The sequence below is a fragment of the Rhinolophus ferrumequinum genome, chromosome 21, assembly GCF_004115265.2.
Source record: "Rhinolophus ferrumequinum isolate MPI-CBG mRhiFer1 chromosome 21, mRhiFer1_v1.p, whole genome shotgun sequence".
Classification (NCBI taxonomy): domain Eukaryota; kingdom Metazoa; phylum Chordata; class Mammalia; order Chiroptera; family Rhinolophidae; genus Rhinolophus; species Rhinolophus ferrumequinum.
The window spans coordinates 23,901,135-23,916,466 of record NC_046304.1 but is presented as its reverse complement, the minus strand read 5'-3'; the positions used below and the strand labels follow the sequence as shown (position 1 = coordinate 23,916,466).

The window sequence follows — 15,332 nt, the reverse complement described above, 5'->3', positions numbered from 1 at the left end:
AACTAGATTGAAAGACAATGATTTGACTTGAAGCTGATGGGCCCTGGAAAAACACAGTTCCCCAACACTCCCTGATAAAAAATTTTAAAAAAACATGTGTTCATAATATCACACCACTAAATGGATAGCTGAGGGTATCATAACTGACTTTCTGGAAGAAAATGAGGTTTATTTTTACATCAAAGCTGCTATTGGTTACCAGATGGATGCAAACCAATGAAGGGTCATCCTATAATTGTTGGTAACATTGGAATTCCTCTCTCTAGACTAATACGTTTTTCTTTCATGTTTTTTGTTTATCTCTTCATCTTTCTCTTCTTGTTCCTTTTCCAAATTTTCTTTTTCCTTTCCTTTTCTTTCTTTCCCTTATTCAGTGACCTGACTTGCCAATCATCCAATACTAAAAATTTCCCTTAATTTCCAATCCTAAAGAACTTAGATCCATGTCCATACTTAAGTTTCAAGCCTCCAAAGCCTTTTTTCTTCTACTTCACCCTCTTTCACGGGGCACATTGTATAACAACAGGTAGGCGCACCTCGAGCTGTAATTTACCAACTTTCACCAGACCTGTGAATTTGCGCCACCCAGTGGCTCAAGTTGCTAACTTCATCCTCTGAAAAAAGCAGTGGGCATAAACAATTAAACGTAAAATAAACAAATGAAAACAAATGGGAAACCCGTATCACTGTCCCAAAGGAAGAAAAATCATTCACAACGGCCTAATTTTGTCCTATTTTAAATTCTGTTCTCTAAAACTTAAAATACGATGGAGAAGAATATGTTTAGAGGTATAGTGTCATGGTCTCCATAGCATAAGATGATCTTCAGAAGACTCTTCAGCGATTTATTCAGGTCACTACTGCTCCCTACTGCACCGAAAACGAATTAACAAGTGCAGGCTGTAGTGTAAAAATCCTTATTGATCTGTAGAAGAATCGAACATTCAAGAGAAGAGACACTGAATTTGAAGACTTATAAACTATACATACAATATCAGACAGCAGTTTATTTCTTCTACAATGAATTTTCTCAGACATGTCTATGTCTAGGACATATGCCAAGGAGAAGAATTCATGGGTTGTGGGCTGTGTACAGCATTCATCTTTGCTAGATTACATATGACTCTCTAAAGAGGTTGTACCAAATGCACTCTCCCCAGCAGTAGAGAGTCCTGATTATTCCACACCCTCCCTAACTTGGAAATCTCAGGCTGTAATTTTTGCAAATGTGATGGGTATGAAGTAGTATGTCATTGTTGTTCTTAAGTGCATTTTCCTGCTTAATAGTGAGGTTGAGCACCTTTCCATATGTTTATTTACTTCAGGTTTTCTCATTCTTGCTTAAAACCTCTTTTTCTGTTGGATTGTTAGTCTTTTTTATTGAGTTGTAGAGTTTTATATTCCTGTCTATACAGTCGGCCCTCTTTATCTGTGGGTTCTGCATTCACAGAATTCAACCAACTGTGGATTGTGGATTGAAAATATATTTTTTAAATGTTACATTGTTGCTGATGTACTATGTACTGTGTTTTCCCCCCAAATAAGACCTAACTGGAAAATAAGCCCTAGCATGATTTTTCAGGATGCTCATAATATAAAATAAGTCCTACCGTATTTCCCCCCAAATAATACCGGGTCTTAATTTTTGCTGCAAAAGACGCATTAGGGCTTATTTTATATTACGAGCATCCTGAGAAATCATGCTACGGCTTATTTTCCGGTTAGGTCTTATTTTTGGGGAAATATGGTAGTCAGGCCTACAATGGTTGCGTCTGTACTGAACATGCACAGACTTTTTTTGTTATTCCCTAAACAATACAGCATAATAACTATTTACATAGCATTTACATTGTATTAGGTATCATAAGTAACCTAGAGACGATCAAAAGTATATAGGAGGATATGCGTAGGCTATATGCACATAGTACACCTTTTTATATAAGGGACTTGAGAATCCTTGGATTTTGGTATCCAAGGGGTGTCCTTGAACCAATCTCCCATGGATACCATGGGACAACTAACTGTATTATTATCTATAGTTAGAGATAAAATGCTTAAAATTAATCCACCAGGAAGAATGAGCAGGTTGGAGTAAAAAGATCTCACTGAAAGTATCGATACAGGAATCAGATTATTTCCTTTCTAGTTAGGAAGCGGGGAGCTAGAAGGGTAAACAGTGATACACAGCAGAGAGAAGAGGAGGCCAGACAGATCTCCCTGAAGTGATGTTGCTCTGGCACACCAACTATCTGTTCCGACAAAGTTCATCTTCCCTATGATTAGACAAATAAAAATGTTGTGCAAAGGTACTTGATGGTTTGCCAGGAAGGGCCCAGTGATTTTTAGTGGAACATATACCCAGGAGTTTAGATATTGGCGCACGTTGCAATTCTTTTCAGCACTATAGAATCATTAAAAATGCTGAGGAAAACAATTTCTAAATAAATCATTCTGAAATTGAACGTGTGCATTACTTAGTTGGTTTAATTTCAGAATAAGATGACAGATACTGGTAGTTTTTTGAGAGCTTTTTTTTTTTCTTCCTGCCATAAAAAACTGAATAGGGCTGGAACATGCTGACGACCCAACTACTTTATTTTGTCATGTATGTGTTGGCAAAGCAGAGTCCTTCAAAAAGGGAGTCCTCGACTCCTAAGAAATATGTTCTGTTTTTTGGGACTTTCATACATAAGTATCAATTACTTTTTAAATGCAGCCATAGAAAGCAAAATGAAAATAGATTCTTGGAGCCAAGTGGGACTCCCAGAGCTTTAGAACCTGACAGTTTATTTATGCATAAATCTGCATGTTGAAGAATATTATATTAGAATTACACTTTAGATTACAACATGTTTCATAGACAAAGGATTAGTATCCAGGAATACAGTAGTACCCCCTTTCCCATGGAGGATACTCCAAGACCTCCAGTGGATGCCTGAAACCGCAGATGGTACTGAACCCTATATATACACACAATGTTTTTTCCTGTACATACATACCTATGATAAAGATTAATTTACAAATTAGATATTATAAGAGATTAACAATAATAATAAAATAGAATCAAAACAATATACTCTACTAAAAGTTATGTGAATGTGGTGTCTCTCTTCCCTCACACCTTGGATATGCTGGACAAAGAGATGATTCATATCCCAGCAGGGACAGAACAGAATGGGGTGAAATTTTATCACAGCGTGCAATTTAAAACTTATGAATTGTTATTTCTGGAATTTTCCATTTAATATTTTCAAACCACGATTGATCATGGGTAACTGAAACCACAGAAAATGAAACTACAAATAAAGGGGGACTAATGTACATATTCCGTATTTCTCAGGAACCATTCCATTCCTAAAAAGATTTTACATATCTCTGCTGGAATTCATTACCTTCTAAGGTTGTATAAAGTATTGGTTAGAGGTTGGGGATAAAAGTTGGAATCTGTACTATGCTGCCTGCTTACACTCTCCAACCATCAATTTCTGTATCAGTAAAATGGGAGTAATAACACCTCCCTTAAGTGTTTTTAAGGATTAAAATGAGAAAATATATACAGAAAGCCTTAAGCAGTAGCTATTTTTAGTACCTAGTTGGGAGGAGAATCCTGCTGCGTCATTTTGAAAACTGTCAACCTCCGAGATAGAATATACCTGCCGAAGACTCCTGTGGTTAATCGGGCCCAAATGCATAATCAGAGTCTAGCAGCCATTGTTTACTGGGCATCCCAAGCACACTGCATGTCAGGGAAAAGCCAAAGGCTGAGCTACCAAGCCTCCTGCGCCGTGTTCCTGCCTGCATTGTGCTGCTATCTGAGCTGACCCTTATAAAGAAGCTCCAGGTATCCTATTTTGACCAATGGGACTGAGACCTTCCTGTCCAATAGGAGCTGTACAGCTATATCCTCATTTGCATCTTTACTGACCAATCAGAGTAGCTCCACAATAACCAATCAGAACATGTGGATCCACCCATGTGGAACACTGCGATTTGGACCAATCAAACGGTGCAAATTTGAAGTTCTAATTTGCATATAAATGGACCAATCAGGGAGGGTATGGGAGGCATAGAAACTTCTCTATACAAGCCAGTGCCCCCTCTATTTCAATGGAGTGCACTTTCAGCTGCATTTCCCCAGCTTGTGAGCTGTAACACTTGAGTTGCAACACTAGAGCTGTAACACTTGGGCTACTTCAGCTGAGCAGCTTGCTTGAGAGGCTCACTTGAGCTATTTCACTGGAGTGGTTTCACTCAAATAAAGTTTCTCCCTTCAGCACACCTTCGACTGGGTACTGAATTGGTGGCAGCAAACTTCAGGTGACTGTGTGTGAGTGCACGATTAAATAGTAAATAGTTTCAGAGAAAACTGTTGTCCTTGGCATAACTATAGATTCTAGAAAATTAATAAAGGGAGTAGACAAACACTACAAAATGTGTTTGGCTGTGTAAAAATAACCAATTACAGTCACTTACGTAAACAGCTTAGCATTTAAGACCTAATTATCATGCAGCACAACAATTACATATATCATTAAATATGCATCAGATTAACCTTGTTAGTTTTGATTATAGTAAAGTACTAAGTAGTAATATATGTCTCATAATATAGAAGTCTGTTCACTCTTTACATTAATTAAATGGAACAGAGCTCCTGAGATTGTTCTGCATTCAAGGTAAGGCTGGATTATCTATCCATCCTTGACTGCAACTATGCATTTGCCCTGGGACCTGTGAGATGATGTACACTTTCATTATTTTTGTATAGTGAGAAAGGTGCTAAAGCAAGCAAGCAGTAAAAGAAACTGTTTAATTGTTGGTGTTCTGGAAACCTATAGGTTTCCAGTCGTTAGTTCTTGATTTAAATAATGAAAAAATTCTAATGCCAAGCACTAGCCAACCTAACCTAGAACAAGTTCTAAACAAGCCCCAGGGTCATCCTATGAAGCACTTAGAGAATTACAATTACAATTACAATTATAATTATAGGGGCCGGCCTGGTGGCTCAGGTAGTTGGAGCACCATGCTCCTAACGCCGTGCTCCTAACGCCGAGGTTGCCAGTTGGATTCCCACATGGGCCAGTGAGCTGCACCCTCTACAGCTAAGATTGTGAACAACAGCTGTCCCTGGAGCTGGGCTGCAGTGAGCAGCCGGAGGTTGGCATAAGCTGCCATGGGCTGCTGAGTGCTGTTGTGTGCTGCCATGAGCTGCCGGTGGCGGTCGGTGGGAGCTGCTGTGAGCTGCTATGAGTGGCCAACCTACAACTGGCGACCGAATGCCTCAGCTGGGGGAAGTGCAAGGCTCATAATACCAGCATGGGCCAGTGAGCTGTGTCCCACACTAGACTGAGAAACAACAGCTTGAACTGGAGTAGGGGGTGAGGCGGAAGAAAAGGGAAAAAAAAATTACAATTATTTGACTTTCACCATGAACTAGGTACTATACATACATCATCACAAAACTCTTACTAGGTTTTGTTTTGTTTTCATTTTACATGTGAAAAGAAGCACAGATAATAACTTGCCTAAATTCTTGAAGGGTAGTGAAGGGTGGAGACAGGATTCAAATTCAGAAAAGCTTCAAAGTCCATGCTTTTTCCATTATATTAAACTATGCCACGTTCCTTACAAATCATATTTCAAACATTTATTAGGTACTTGTTGATTGCAAAAGAATAGACTGCCTGTCATCAAATGATGCAAAATATTTTAGGAGCCTGTTTTGACAGTCAAAAGGTGGAGGCCCTGTATAACAGGCTGAAAAGCATGCAGCTAGGCTGCCTAGTAGGCATTTTAAAGTTTTCTGATCAACAGTGACTCATGGGACAGATATCCTGTACTTTTTGTAAATCAAAATGAAGTCAGTGAGGTGTTGAAGAGGCAGATGAGATGGGTAGCAAAGGTTTGGATTCATGAAACCTCTACTTAATGGCCATAGCATTATAAAACCCTGATTCCTGCTAAATTCTTCAGTTTTAAATAGTCAGAAGCGGTTTCTTAAGTTACATTTGGACACATGTGGTTTTAATTCTGGCTGTGCTACATAGTAAATGAATGTCTTTTGGGCAAGTGATTTTACCTCTCTGAGCCTTGTTTTTCCTCATCTGTAAAGTGGGATACTGCAGGGCCCTTCACCAGAATTTCTTTCCCCTCTTGTTCACCTTTGAGATCTTTGGGGCCCTCCTACTTATGCAGAAGCACCCCAGACAGGTCACTGTGTGGAGAAATGGCTACATGTAGGTCTTGCATTTCTTTTTTTCTTTTTTTAAATGTTTGTAAGTTTATTTGAGCCAAAATGATGACATATTCTTGGGAGCAAGATATCACATACTCCCTAGATCTTACATTTCTTTAAGCAGATTAGGAGAGGTGCATCAGCCCTTCCTCTGCAGACTGATCATAGTTGGAGTGGATTAAGTAGCAGTCTAGGAACCTTCTGGAAGGAAAAGGATTGATTCCCTAACTCCTTCCACTAGGGTGGCAATAAAGGGAGAAAGATAGGGAAGGGTGGAGTGAGAGGGGCAGGAAGGAGGAAGGCAATGCTCTTGATGCCAGAGATAGCAACAGAGAATAAGGAGGCTGGAACCAGTCCTGAGTCGGGCCTCAAGAACTGTAATCCTTGAGGCTCAGGCCTTTTGTGGAGTGAAGCCCTCTCTATTGAGTGCGTCACAGGAAGACTCTTAGCCTTGAAGAGCCCCTATAACTGGCAAAGGGCTCTGCTCTGGGACCTAAATTCCTGGTTAATTTACATTGACTGGTATGTCTCAGAGTTTAAAGGGGAGGAAGTTGAAACCTAAAAGGCATAGCTAGACTTTTAGATTTTCTATTTTATCTATTTGTATACCAAAATACAGAGAGCCACTTCAGTTACAAGAAAAAATAAACATTAGATGAGATAAAGTTCATAAAGTCTTTGAGAACTCTGGACGTAACAAGTAACTAGAAATGGTAGAGAATCATTTCCATAGGGAGGGAGGCTCAGAAACTGCACTTCTGATTTTAACAACCGCAGCTCAGTATTTGAAAAGGAGTTGTTGGGATAGTTTGGACTCAGTCAATGGCAGCCACAATACAAAGTCTGACAGTATGATACAATTTTCCTCGTTGGGTTTCGAATTCAAAAGTCAGCCTTCTGAGTTAGTTATGAATGGAAGGGCTTGGAGAATGTGCTATTATTAATCTGTTCTGAAGGTCAGCCTTCAAAAAATATTAACCCAACCTGGATTGATCCTGGTAATGTAAATTTCTGTCTTAAGGAGGATGAAAGGTGTTTTCTCAGGTTCCTTTACAGACATGTTTAGTGAGGGAAGCAACGAGGTACTTAGTCATCCCTGCTAGGACAGGTTCAATACAGGTTGTACTGGAAGTATGCAAAGGGGGTACTTAACCCAGACTTGGGGGCCAGGAGAGATGCTCCTGAGGAAGTAATGTCTAAGTTGAAGTGGAGATACCCTGGCAAAGGAAGCTTGGAAGGAACAGGGTGCATAACGGAAAATCAAGGTACGTCCGTCGGGCTGGAGAATGACGTGTGAGATGGGGCAGTGATGACAAACAGAAAGACACTAGACCTTGAAGGGCCTTCTACAAAGAGTGATCACATAATTTATTGTACAAACTGAGACGCTTTTGAGAGTGAAATGAGACAATGTAACTAATTATATTGGGACAATAGGAGTAAATCAGAACTGTCCTGAGCCAGTTGGGACTTATGGTCACCCTACTTGTAAGTCATGTTCAGGTGCTTGGACCGCCAGTGAAAGCATAGATTGGATATAGCTTCTCTTTTTACCTTATACATTTTGCCTGAGTGACTTCATCCATACCTTTGCCTTTACTTGCTTATTTCACAAATATCCGTCCAGGATGCACTTCTGGGCACTGAGGTTATAAAGAAGAAAAGACACAGTGTCTGTCCTCAAGCTCTGTCTAAAGAAGACACACATCCAAAGAAACAATTCTAATAACAATTATACAGTTTTAGCCCCTGCCTCTCCTCTGAGCTCTGACCTCATTATGTCATTTCCACTCAGGTTGCAAAACACAGATACAAAACAGAACTTCTAATTTCTCTTCCAAATCTATTCTTCCTTCAGCTGGTCTTATTGATGTCACTATCCACTACACTGCTGAAGGCAAAAATTCAGAAAATCACTACCTTAATCAGTGCTATCCTTCTTCTCACTGTGCATTTTAATTTCTCCACATCTTTCTTAAGTACAATGACTAAATTCTTTTTTTTACTTATATTTATTTATTTTTAATTAAAGTTTATTGGGGTGACAATTGTTAGTAAAGTTACATAGGTTTCAAGTGTACAATTCTGTAATACATCATCTATATCTCATATTATGTGTTCACCCAGAGTCAGTTCTCCTTCCATCACCATATATTTGACCCCGTTTACCCTTTTCTAGAACCATCGCCCCTCTCCCCTTACCCCCTGGTAACCCTAAACCATTGTCTATGTCTATGAGGTTTTGTTTCTTCATTTGTTTGTCTTGTTCTTTTGTTGTTTTCAGTTACCACATGTCAGTGAAAACGTATGGTTCTCTAGTTTTTCTGTCTTATTTCATTTAGCATTATAATCTCAAGATCCATCCATGTTGTCGCAAATGGTATTATTTCACCTTTTCTTACGGCTGAACAATGACTAAATTCTAATCAGGGCCTAACATAAATTGAAGAGAAAGGGTAATTTTCAGGTGCTTGAATGTAATGTTTTTAATGAATAGATCCTAGTATCATAAGGGACTGTTTTTTCCACAATAGTACAACATTAATGACTCATACTCCGTTTGTTGACAATCATGACGTTCAGATCTGGATGTATGCCCTCGCCAGTCTCAAAAAATTTCAGTTTAGGTGAGAAAGACATGAAGATAAGTCTTGAGTGTTTGACCCTATCTCCTCTTTATGGAGAATGTGCGAGTAGTTATACAAGTGTTAAGGTGTAGGTGAAACACGGATGTTAATAAACGATCTTTTCAACAATTGCTGTGTAAAGGGATAATTTATGCTTTAAAGGCCAATTTTAATGTTTTTACCACCTATTCTCCACACAGCTTCCAGAATGATCCTTTTAAAACAAATCTGATTATTCCTTAGCTCTCAAACCTTCCACGGCACTCTATATCTCAATAAAACCCAAAGTCCAACCATGGTTTACCAGATGATACATGATCTGACTTCTGCCTCTATTTCCCAACTTGTTTCTGTAATTTGCTGTGCTCCAACCACACTGGTCTCCGTGCTTCTTCTCCAAAATGCCAAGCAAGTCCCTATCTTAGGGCCACTGCGATTGCCATTTCTTGTCTCCTAGAATAGTTTCCCTCTAGAAACCCACATAGCTGCCTCCCTCATTTCATGATTATATTTCTGCTTATGTGCTCTTCCATTAAGAGGCCTTCCTTGTCTATCACATCTAAAAGAGCATCCCACATCACTCTTATCCCTTTATCCTGCCTTTTACCCCATAAATATTGCCACATTACTGGGCATTATCTATTATTTAGCAATATATTACGTGTATTACTTATTGTCAACCTCCCATTATAAGAGGCAGACTTTGTTTTGTTCACTGCTGAATTGCCAGAACGTAGAACAGTGTCTGCTCATTAAATATTTGTTGAATGAATAGATTTTTAGGCTACATTAAATGTAAAACTACTCTGTATTTATTGATATGATGCATAGAAAAATGTCTGTAAGAGTGCACAGCAAAATGTTAACTGTTTATTGAACATGGTGGGAGGGGGCTCCTTTTCACATTTTTGCTAGTGAATTTTCTTTTTTTTTTTTTAACAAAATGAACTTGTTTTACTCATACACTAAAAAATATAAAGAGGCCATATAGACAGAAAGTGTAAATGAATTCTAAAATTCTAAAAGAGGCTGGACAATTTTATGAAAGACAGACTTTTTCCTTTATCTTTTTTGTTTCTCTTTTTTTTTTCCTTTAAGACAGACTTCTAAATAGAGTAACAGCAGAATAATTAAAATACACCACAGTTTGAATCCCCTTCCCCAACACTTTCCAGCAGTGTGATCCCAAGTTATTTATTGATAAGCCAGAGTCTAAATGTCTTCACCTGGAAAATGGGCATAGTGCCTACCTCAAAAGGTTATTTTTGAAGATTTAATGAGACCATGTATGTAACCTCCTTTGTACAATGACTGGCATGCAATAAACACTTGGCATATAGTAGCTATTATAATAATTAGTAGTAGTAGTAAGAGATGTTGGGACATACCTAGCCCTCAAGATTGACATCAGAGTGGACCACCACATCCTCCCATCATTGTGCGCCTCAATCTGGGCCTCTGAAGCCCAAAGAGGGGATGGTTCTTTCCAAAGAAGACAATTTCGACGTTCCAGAAGCATCTGAATAAAACGTAACCTGTTCACCCTTAAACCATTCGGTCTGGTAAATCCACGAACAGCACTCCAAGACCGGCTTCCACAGGCGGCCACAGCTCGCCGTCCTTGGGCCCAGTCCCTTAGCCTCAATTTCCTCTGCTGCAACAGGAGTGAGAGTGTTAAAAACACAAAAGCAGGACAGTACCGGCCCGCCCCACCTCACGGCACTCCGGCGGGGATCGAGCGGCACCACGCCCCGGCAAGCCTCTGGCGACCAGAAACGCACCTCACGGGAGAAGTGATTACTGGTCAGACTGAAAGTCAGGCAAAGGGCTCACCCGCATCCTCTCAGGCCTCTGACAGAGGACAGTGACAGGCGCGCGGCACGAGACAGGGCCACGAAGGCCAGGGAAGGGAAGGGGCGGAGGCGGAGGGCGCGCGGCACGCTGCGGGGCCGCGAGGGGACCGGGCGCGCTCGCGCCGCTCGGGAGCGAGCACGCAAGCCCAGTGGCGCGCACGTGGCTGGCGGCTCCTCGGCGCACAGGAGGGGGACACTGCGAGGTGAGGCACGAGGCGCTGCAGGGCGGGCGGCGGCGGCAGCGGCGGGGTGCGAGCCCCTCTAGCCGGACGAGGGGGAGGCGGGGACCGCGAGGTTCTGTGGGGATCGGGGTCAGGCTGCAACACCCTCGGCTGGGGAGACGCGGCGGGTAGGCGGGCGTGCGGCGCCGGGCCACGTCGCGCTGTGGGGGAGGGCGGCGCGGGGCGGGGCATTACCCCTTGGGTCCCGCCCCGCGGGGAGGGTCGTCTAGCCGTCTGGCCGGCCCTGCGCTGTCTCAGCCTCGGTATTTCCGTTTCTATGGTGGAGCGCGTAACTACGTTAACAGCCGCTGTGTGTCATGTCCTTACAGACGTTTCCCATTGAGTTTTCAGGTAGGCCTTCCAAAGTAGGTATTTCATCTACTTTTTAGAGCTGAGGCTGGCCGAGGCTCAGCTAAAATGACTTGCCCAAGGTCATACAGCTAATACAGAATGAAAGGATTTGAACCTTGTCTGCAAAACCGCACAGCCTGCACCTGTCCTCTGTACCACACTTAATGCTGTTCTTCACGTACCTTCCGTTCTCCCAGTAACAACTTTGAGTTTGACAAATGTTAATTTGGAGCTAGCACCCATCCTTTCTTTGGTGGATGTTAGTGTCAGAAATGTCTCTTGTGAGAAGAAGGGAGAGGAAGAAAGAAGATCCTGCTGATTGCAATATTGTGCTTATGCCATGGAAATGTTTATCAGACTGTTTATACATCCTTTACTTGACCCACTCAACTAACCTCTGTCGAAATGGTGTTGCTGTTCACTGCCTGTAAGGCATTGTACAAGTAACATAATCTTTCAGGGCTTCCTTTCCTTCTTTGAAAAAAAGTAGTACGCCTCAGGTTGTGAGGATTCAAAAAGACAATCCAAATACAGTGGCACCACAATACCTGGCATATGAGAAAAGTTCAGTAACTGTTGGCCACTATTTTATTACCAAGTGCATAATACCCTTTGCTAAACTCATTTTTCTTCAAAGACTAACTTTTTCTGAGACTAGAGCAGAGGGATAACTATTCCCACCCAGCCCACCACCCAAAAAACAGGGTCATGACAGCCATGTTATCTGAGTGTTGATACACTTAATGATGAATTATTCCTCAACCTAAAAATATCCGGTGAAAGAAGTCACTTCAGAAGAACCTTTTAAATTAACCTTTTGAGGAACTAATATTTATCCATTACCAATACATTTGTGTTTACTGAGTTCTTTTTGTGTGTTTGGCATTGTGCTTAGTACTTGAAGGCATACAGATTTGTATTGGACATAGTTCCTGCTTTCATTTACTCTAAAAATGGGGAAAAATAGGTATTCATACGTAATCCTCACAAAGTAGAATGTAAAAAAATGCCATAAAAGAGATAGACAAAAAGCTATGGGAGTATAGAAGGAGGGATGTTTTCTTGGCTTAGTGTGAAATACATACTTGTATTTCTGCCTTAAAGAAGATACTGTGTACATTGTACATACCTATTAAATATTTGTTCAAGGAGTAAATTGGTGAACAAATGCATGTTGTAATGGATAGGATTCCTGGGTTTCTGGTAAAGACACTTATTCATATATTAAAGTGTTATTGGAAAGAGTGAAATGAGAAAAAGAAGAAAACTAAACAGTTTAGCCACTCTTGGGGATTCGGATCTCAACAGCCAGAGCTCATGGACCAAATTCTTTGACTAGTGAATAACTGAACTCCAACTACCTTCCATCCTTGTATGTCTTATTCAAGATTCAGATTTCTCTGAGATCTGGTCATTTAAGCTGTTGTGGGGGTAGAGAACGGAGTATTCCAAGTGGCAACCCCACCAGAACCATATGAAATGTAGAGTCTGTTTCCCTAAGGAAAGGGGGCTAAGGAGAGAAATGAGACCAAGAAGAGAAAATCAGTAGTGTACTAGGGAAATGTCGCCTTTGTAAAGGGCTTACTATTGGCCAGGCACCATGGTACATTATTTGTATGGATATTTAATTTGATATTTAATCCTCACAACAGCTCTGTGAGATAGATACTATTATATCATACCCATTTTACAGAGGGGGAAATAGGCTTATAGAAATAAAATATTTTCTTAGTGTCACAAAGCAAGGATGTGGTAGAGTTGAGTATGTTGCATTATCTTTTCTTTCTCTTACTTACTCGAATTATTTCCTGATCCATGTGCCACTTTGGTTTGTTCATAGGGGGACATCAAGCTTTGGTGTATGTGTTGACCAGTTCTGAAATCTCCTTGAAGGAGCACTGCATTGAGGAAGATCAAAGTCTCTGCCAATTAGGGAATGGACCGTTTGGGTTCCTTTAGCAGTAAGTACTATGTGAACAAGTCTCAGGTGAATATTAATAGCAAACTGTAGTGGAACTTGGTCAAAGAAGAAAAACAAGCATTTTGAAGTTAAAGTCCTGTGAATCTGATCTTAAAGAAATAAGAGTCTCAAATCAAAATAAAATCAACCAATACTTAATATAAGTGGGTTCAATCAATGAGATTGCCCACTGAACACATGACAAACATATCACCTAGGTTTTATAAGAAAACTAAGCTCAGCTAGACCCGGCATAGTATGATTAACCTGCGTTTAGACCCACAAAAGCATTTGGATTTCTCTTTAGCACCAATAACATATTTGTGATGCCTTGATAAGAAATAATGTCTGTGGTAGAATAAAGGAAATGCACCTCTCCCCATTTCAGAGTAAACCACAGGATAATAATAATGCAGAGAAATGTGGCATATGTGTGAGATAAATTCAGGCCGCCACAACTATAGAGAAAAATAGTGCTTTTTCGCTGATTCTGAAGATAAGAGATTTGGCAGAAATAGAAATCCATTGGAAGATGTTAGTATTATCCCAATGAGAAGAATCAAAAAGGGTATTTTTGGGTATTGTTTCCTCTTCAGCAATTTTTTTATAGGGGCTCTAATTTACTCTCTCATCACACTCTATATAAACTTAGTACAAAATAAAGTCTTCAAACACATCTGGTTCAAATTTCTCATTTTGCACATGGAAAAAGAACCTAAATTAATTGTCCCTCCTTAAAAATAATTTTTAAACTTTTTACTTGGAAGTAATATTAAACTTACAGGAAAGTTAGAAGAATAAGAATAGTACAAAGGATACCTGTACACCTTTCATTAATCTTTTACTCCATTTACGTGCTTTCTTTCTTTCTCTCAATAAATATATATATTTATTATATATTGACAAATATATGTAGACATACACACACCCCTTTTTTTTTTGGAATCATCTTGGAATGCAACTTTAAGTAAAACGACGTATAAGAGACCAATTTTACCATAGGCTAATTGATATAAACAAGAGTTACAATCCTGTGGCATGTTGCTTGTCACAAAAACATCACCAAACTTCTAAATAAAGACTCAAAACACTTCTAATATTAAACATTGAAATAAACGCAAGCTATATTTAGGAAAGATGAATAAAAACAAGATAGTAATTCTTTTCCAACCCACTTATTCCTGTTCAGTGTTGAGGGTGGCTAGAGCCTATTCCGGCAGCTCACGGCACAAGGTGGGAACCGACCCAGGACAGGATGCCCTCCCACCGCAGAGCACACTCACACACACCCCACACTCACTCACACTGTGATAATTTAGACGCCAGTTGACTTCACATGCACATCTTTGGGATGAGGGAGGAAACTGGAGTCCCGGAGAAAACCCATACAGATATGGGGAGAATGTGGAAACTCCTCACACCGGCTCCAGCCAGAATTGATTTTTTTTTTTTTCTGTCATCAACATTGTAACAAAATGACATTGAAGGAAAAAAATGTTATCTGAGGACCAGCTAAATATCTTGGCCCTTTATTCCTGAGTACTTTAGGGTTTATTTCCTAATAGGTATATTTTATTATATAACCTCAGTAGTGTTATCAACTTCAGTAAATTCAACATTAGACAAAAATGCTTTGATCTAACCTACTGTCTGGGGTAACCGGGGATACACAGATCTGCATTTTTATGACCTTAGAGAGTGTGGATTTTATGCCTTACCTTAATATTTAAGAACCGTGCTGTCAGTGGCACTGAAGGAAGGTCTGTTATGTTCTGTTCTTAATGTGGGAGAAAAGGAGGGTGCTTTCCTGGGTTTAATTCCCAACTCAAATATAACGTAGTATATCCCAAGACATATACGTAAAGAAGTTTTTCCCCCCCAATTTTTTATTATGAAAATTTTCAAACTTATAGAAAAGTTGAAAGAACAGTACAGTGATTACTTGTTGCCCCCTACCTAGATTCAACAATCATTAACATTTTATCAGATTTGCTTTATCTGTAAATATATATGTGAGGTGTAGGTGTGTGACATTTTTATCCCCTGAAAAATTTAGTTGTCAGTATTATGAATTAAGTTCCCGTTAAA

General features: G+C 40.0%; 2 protein-coding genes across 3 annotated transcripts in view; one reads left to right on the top strand and one right to left on the bottom strand.

The window, feature by feature from the left end:
- The window catches only part of ACACA (acetyl-CoA carboxylase alpha), a 260,073-nt gene extending 249,263 nt beyond the window's left edge, over positions 1 to 10,810 (bottom strand). Inside the window, exons 1-2 of the mRNA XM_033090744.1 lie at positions 10,693 to 10,810; positions 10,248 to 10,513 (exon numbers count right to left, since the gene is read on the bottom strand). Of these exons, the coding sequence (XP_032946635.1) occupies positions 10,248 to 10,513; positions 10,693 to 10,698 (272 nt within the window). The 5' untranslated portion in view covers positions 10,699 to 10,810. The remainder of the gene's footprint in view (positions 1 to 10,247; positions 10,514 to 10,692) is intronic.
- A 38-nt stretch (positions 10,811 to 10,848) lies between these two features.
- The window catches only part of TADA2A (transcriptional adaptor 2A), a 41,460-nt gene continuing 36,976 nt past the window's right edge, over positions 10,849 to 15,332 (top strand). The window contains exons 1-2 of one of the 2 annotated variants that reach the window (XM_033090735.1): positions 10,849 to 10,915; positions 13,125 to 13,245. In XM_033090735.1, coding sequence (XP_032946626.1) covers positions 13,221 to 13,245 — 25 coding nt within the window. In that variant the 5' untranslated portion in view covers positions 10,849 to 10,915; positions 13,125 to 13,220. Of the gene's footprint in view, positions 10,916 to 11,156; positions 11,285 to 13,124; positions 13,246 to 15,332 lie in introns of those variants that run through there. The other variant, XM_033090736.1, reaches the window with a different exon arrangement.